We start from the raw sequence: 6,520 nt of genomic DNA, 5'->3' as shown, positions 1-6,520 counted from the left end.
CACAAGACACATGTATGGAAGAGAAAAGGACAAGGAAGCAGCAAGATTGGGGCATATGGTTGCATTCACATTGTTGGTTTAATGAAGGCACATGGATGCATGTGAAAATATGGTCAATTAGGCAAAGCATGAGGCAATGGAAAAGCATATAAAAAAAAAAAATTAAAGCAATGTGATTTGTTGGGAAGAAGAAGAAAAAATGTACGCACAAAGGAACAATGCATGTGGTCCTAGTGATGGTTTTTTAAACTCCCCCTACCCCCAAAAAGAGGCCAAAACCCATCTTGATAGGGATGCCACTTGGGCATTGCCCACATGTCTCAATCCCTACAGCAGACCAGCTAGGCCTTTGTTCCCATGTTGAGCACACGTGTTTGCCCATAAATGAGGGAAAAGAGATTCCAATGTGTTATCATTTGCACCCTCCCCTTCCTCCATTGGTGGGGTTCCGTTTTTCTCTACCTTCCATTCAATTCAAACCTTGTTTTAGAGCAATGTGGAAATGGTGAAACTGTAATTTAAGAAAGGCAACGAACATTTTTCTGGGTCTCTTCTTCTTGTCTTGTGTTTTTTCTTCGCCATGGGAGGGGGCACATGCTAGCCATTTGAGGAGGGTGGGTCTAGAGTGGGTGCACTTGAAAATGTAGGGCCACGGAGGCACATGTGCTATGTGAACAAGGGGCTGCTTCATCAAGGGCACATGTACTGAGGCTGTTTTGCTCATAAAAACCCCATTTGGCCTATGCTATGCAAGCACATATAAATATATTAGCCATTTCCTACTTATTTAAGAGGGATTTATATCTCTCACATTTAAAGTTACATGTGACAATCTTTGTCCTAAATTGGTTATCAAAATCCACATTCTCCCTCACCCTTTTGCCGACACCGATTTGATTTTACGCTTTCAAATACTCTTTTCGTTTTTAAATGTTCGTTTTATTTTAATTTTTACGAAAATTAAAACAAAAATTCTAGCTTTCGTGTTTTTGATACCAACGATAACGATTAGAAACTTTCTTCACATGGAAAGACTTGCATTTTTCTTTCAATTCTGTTACTCCACTTTGGTTTACAAGTAAATCAATCCCAAATCTTGCAACTTTTCTTTCTCCAAATTGAAATCTTTTTTAATTGGTTGACATTAATATTGTTATGAGTGTGACTATGTGACATAACTCTATGATGGACCGTAAAAAGTTAATTAAATACATCTAATAGTACAAATTAAATTAAAAATGGTATATGACATCATAAACACTTCTTTTTATTGACAACAATTTAAAAAGAAAAATTCAATTCTTTCATTAAACTTCAAAATACTCCATTACTTGCCCAGTAATTTCTTAGATTATTCAATTTATTTCACGCAATATCTTATACATGTATATTTTAAAAAATATATACGGTTAATTTCATTTTATAAATTATTAAAATATCTTTATTTTAAACATTAACTTATTTTTTTTAACAAAATGCTGAAAATGAAATTTACCTTAAACTTTAAAATTTTGCTGGATTATAAAAGAAGACAAGAATAAAGCAAGAAAAAGGCTTTAAAATGAGATTATTCCACTAAAATCAAAACTTTAATCTAAATGGAATCAAGGATTAGCTGGCAGTGGCATGTTCCACTTGATTAATTAATTGATTGATTAACTGATAATAATTAATTAATTGATGCTTAACAAACCCAAAAAAGCGAAAGAAAATTTTTTAAGAAAAAGAAAAAGAAAAAAAAGAGCAAGTGGAGCTCAAAAGAAGAAAAGGTCATGTATACAATAAAATACACGAATTTAAAAATCTCACTAAAAAAACAAAATAATAATAAACACCTTGTCGCGATTTGATTTACGAGTTGATACGAGAGCCAAGCCGATCAGTAGGCGGCTGCGTTCCAGCGCCGGCGAGAAGCTCGGTAATAGCGGTCATGGCTCGAACTTGCATCTCTAAAGCCGCTATGTAATCGCTAGTTTCTTCTAGGAGGTTTGAGAACGATAGCTTCCGGCCACCGGGAACAAGCCGTCCCAAAACCTTCAACTTCCTCTCGACAGCCGGTAATTTTCTCTTCTCTCCCTTAATCTCTGGCTTCCTCAAGCTCCTATTGGCCGTGACCTTCGCTTTCTTATGTTTCCTCATCGTCTTGGCGCCAACACCGAGCCGGCTGGCGAGAATCGCTCTGCTCCAACGCATCGTCCCCTTGGCCGAGACTGCGAGAACTCTGTCCGCCGTTTCGCGGACTTCCTTTGCGGGAGTGGAAGAGGAGGTCCGACGAGAACGACGGAGAGCTTCGATGAGCTTGGAGGAGTAGATCTGCTGCTCTCTCTCGGTTCTCCATCGCTTGATTCTCTGGCTGCCTTGGTTCCTATCGAAAGGACCTGGCGTTTCGTCCGTTTTCCTCCGTTTCTTGCGTTTAAACTCCGGCGACATGTCGGGGCTGTGTTCAAGGTTAGGAATCAAAGAAGCCATTGCAAAACTTAGCGAAAAATCGCAGAAAAAGGAGGAGAAGAAGAGAACGAAAGAACGAAAAGAGTATTAACGTTGACTGTTTGGGAGGAGGGAAGAAGGGGAGAGGCGGAGGTGAGAGGTGAGAGTGAGAGGAGGAAGGAGAGGAGAGAGGAGAGGTGGACGACTTATAAAAGCGTTTCACGGGAAACAACACGCGGCCATTCCTTAATCACAGATATTTCTTTTGGACTTAGCCTCCCTCCCAGGTTCTGTCTCTCTATCTCTCTCTCTCTCTCTCTCCATCTATTAATTTATTTTTTAACTATTTTTTTATTTCCTTTGTCGTAAAATGTTTGCTTTTTATTTTTAAATTTTGATGTATTATTTATAAATATAAATATTTAATATTATTCATATAAAAAATAAAAAAATCATAAAAATTATCTTTTTATTTGAATTATTTTTATTTTACACTATTAAATAATTTCATCCTTTGTTACGTACGCTCAGTTGGTGAACAAATTACTGTGGCAATATACACATGGATTGATACCAATGGCTAATATATTCATCACATTAGTCACGTGTATCATTTATGCCATTCAATTGTTGTTGAGCCAACTTGGGTGACTGTATCACCACCCATGAGTTTTTTGATTAAAATCGATTTAGTAAATTTGATATTCGATTTATTTGATTAATTAAAATTTTTAATCAAATTAACTGTTTGTACAATCTCAAATAAAATAAATAAATAAATAAAGAAAAAAAGATAACAACAAAAGAAATCCAGTAGAGATGAAAGTACAAAGACATTTGGAACAATTAGATTTGGGTAGCTAGCTAAGGGTTATTTTGCAATGATCATGTGGCAAAGTGGGGTTCAAATGTAAATAATAATTTTCTATTGGGTGTGTCTGGCCACCCACCCCAATGCCACCTTGGGGGGTTGAGGTTGGTTTCTCCAATTTCTAAATTATTCCACGAGAGTCAAAACACTAATTCATTTATTCTTTAATCTCTTCAATTTGCTTCATCTTCTTTCATGGGGTTTAGAAGTTACATATATTTGTCAAATGAAATGGTCCGTTAGTAATTATGCGTGTTCGACGGGTTCGATATCTCCTTTTTAGATAAATTTTACCGACATGTTTTATGATTTCAACTTTCATGATCTGTTAATTGAATAATATGACGTTCTTTTAGATTTAAATTTTGAATTAATTATTATATATCTTTGTTGGTCTAAGAGGATTTGATGGCATTTGGCATTATTATGGAATTGAAATGCAGTACCTTCATTAACTCAATAATGGTGTTAGGAAAACAAAAGTTTTGAAGAATTCTAGTGCTTTAGCTTACCTCAAATCTTAATTTAACATTTAAATAACATTAAATTATCAATGATATAACCTCCCCGCACCTTAAAATAGATAGGGATTGCATCAGCCATGAGGCCATTCCTTCTTCATTCATGGGATGATGCAGGTAGTGGACAACTTGTCCAAAGTTTAAAACAATAATCAAACTTGGTCTCTCTAACTGTGATGGAGTCAAATTTAGCTTTCGTTCTCTATTTATCTCTTTAATTATATTTCACTTTTGTGATTATAACTCGATAACAACCTTTTTACAATATTTGATTAAATTTAAGTTAAAATTAAAAAAAAATAACAAAAAAAAATTTAAGAAAAGAGAAAGATTTAAGCAAAGCTTTGAAAGCAACCAACACTAACCAAATCCATTCCAACAACACCCTAAATCAGAAAAAGAAGGATAATTTTTTTTGTTTATATTAATTAATCAATAGCCAATATCTTTAAGATAGCATGCTATTTCAATCATCTTAACTTGCTTCTAAAGATAATAATAATAGTAATTTTAAAAAAGGGGAAATCTAAAGAGTAATTAGGTCACCCAAAACTGGCTTAAAAGCAACTGTTATACTTGCAAACTAATAAATTGTAAATTAAGACTTTTAGGATATATATTTGTTTGGTGTTTTTAATGTTTTGACACAATTTCTGATCTTTTAAACCAACATTGAATGCAGCCCTTTACCCACATTTTCAATTGTTTTTGGGGTTATTTTATTGTTTAGTTTGATAATGTGGGAAAGGTTTATTGCATAATAAAGCAAAGTGTTGCCTTCCACTTATTGGCTTTGGGGTGTGGGGCTAATGGAATTTGTTTTTATTCTCAGCAATGATTAGTGGGTGATGCACAAAATAGACAAAAAAATAAATAAGAAAAGAAAAGAGAGAAGGGCATGTGGTTGTTTTCATGGCACTCTCTCTTTTTTGGCCTTTGTTTTGTTGTTTTATGAAGGCTTTATTGGTCACCTTCCTTTGTGGGTTGTGGACAGGTTTCCTCCACATTGCCTGCTAACTCACAACATTTTTTTAATCCCTTCCCTTACTTCCTATACATTGTTTTCCCTTCTTTGCTTGTTCCCATATCTGCCTTTGTTGGTGAGCAAACAAATCTGATTATACATTTGGACTGCATTCCAAGACTTGGTGACAGAGCTATAGATCAGTATTTACAGGTTTCAGTACTAGAATGAAGTTGAAAACACCATGTTAACTAAACATCAACAAGACATTTATGTTGGTTGAATATCAATATCAAATTTGACAAGATTATGCTGCAGGAGAGTGTTACGATAATATACTATAATCCTAGTACAAGTACAACTTTTGTTCATAAAAAAAATTAAGTAGTGTTTTAACAGAGCTCCCAATAATTTGATTATTTTCAATTGGTTGGAACTTGGAAAGAGAGAAAATCTTTAAGAGAATCAGATGAGCCCCATTACAATGTGACATGCCAGAGTGGGTCTGCCTCCTTGTGTGAGACAAGTATTCAATGTCAAAAAGGAAAAGTCAATCCCAAATTTTATATTACAACAGGTTGATACAGTGCACATCATTTTAAATAAGCAAAACAAAGTACATCAATCACCCTTTCTCAGGACTCTGTTCTTCAAGAAAAGCTGCCAGAAGGTTTGTCGTGATTCTGGTGATAATTCTCTTTCTTTACAAAGAGATGCAACAAGTTCTTATTGCTTTACCATGTAAATCTGCAGTTGTTTAGAACCCAAATTTTTTTTAAGTTATCTTGGACTGAAGATGAATTCTGCAGCAAGGATCTGGTAATACTTAAGCATTTCCAACAGGGTTGGCCAAAAAGAAAAATGAAGAAGAAATCCAACTTGGGTCGTTTTCTTCCTTTTGTCTTAGATTTTCTTCTCTGGATCACAGATTATTCTGTTGGATAAGAACAAAACAGAGTACTAGTAAATTGCATCTTATTGTCCTAATTTGTGTTCTTCACCTCTTATCACAGAGAGTAATAGTATATACCAATAGTAACACAGAAAGTTGCTCTAAGCTAATGAAACAAGACAATGTCTATGATTGACCAAATTATGATTCAAATTGAATTGTCCAAAATTGATTCTCACTTATCCTTTCTCTTTAACTACTTTGTCACAGGGAAACCAATCAGGCTTCATGTGAGTGTCCTCCAGCAAATTAAAAAACAATTTTTCTCACAAGAATTTGATGGAAACTTGATAACAAATCGAATAAATTAATGAAAACCCGTGATTCCATGGGACAAAACAAAGGTTTTATTAACTTTGTTGCATTGCTCCCTAACATGGGTTTTCGAAATAAATATCATAAAATAGTTTTGCTGGTTTGCTTTTGATGATGATTTATATGAATGCTTGAATTGGACGCACAAACCTTTCAGCTTTTGACTCCTTTGTTTTTATTTATCACGGACGGAGATTTCTAAACTGTTGGGTCTTTGACCTCTGATTATCTGGTTGATCAGCCTTCGGACTTGAACTAACTTGTCGGTACTTGCAGGGGATGGGTGAGAATTAGTCGGTTTCAATCAAATAAATCAACCGAAATCAATTGAATTCCGATCAAATCATTCCAAGTAAGCAATTTGTATGACATAATTTTATCCCACAAAAAACTGTCTCGTAAATTAAAGATAGTATAAACATTTCAATACCTAATCTCATTCTTACTTTTTTTTAATTGATGTATGGTTA

The 6,520-nt window shown here is 34.6% G+C and overlaps 1 protein-coding gene across 1 annotated transcript; it reads right to left on the bottom strand.

The window, feature by feature from the left end:
* On the bottom strand, positions 1,749–2,740 carry LOC18600587 (transcription factor bHLH149). The gene has a single exon (XM_007031115.2). The coding sequence runs from the start codon at positions 2,467–2,469 to the stop codon at positions 1,852–1,854; it is 618 nt and encodes a 205-aa protein (XP_007031177.1). The 5' UTR covers positions 2,470–2,740; the 3' UTR covers positions 1,749–1,851.

The sequence above is a fragment of the Theobroma cacao genome, chromosome 5 (genome assembly GCF_000208745.1).
Source record: "Theobroma cacao cultivar B97-61/B2 chromosome 5, Criollo_cocoa_genome_V2, whole genome shotgun sequence".
In the NCBI taxonomy this organism is placed as follows: Eukaryota; Viridiplantae; Streptophyta; class Magnoliopsida; order Malvales; family Malvaceae; genus Theobroma; species Theobroma cacao.
Note: the sequence above shows the minus strand (reverse complement) of the source record. Positions and strands in the feature narration are given on the sequence as shown.

Bases quoted from the DNA above. Each gene is read 5' to 3' on its own strand.
- LOC18600587 (XM_007031115.2), bottom strand. From the start codon at position 2,469: ATGGCTTCTTTGATTCCTAACCTTGAACACAGCCCCGACATGTCGCCG.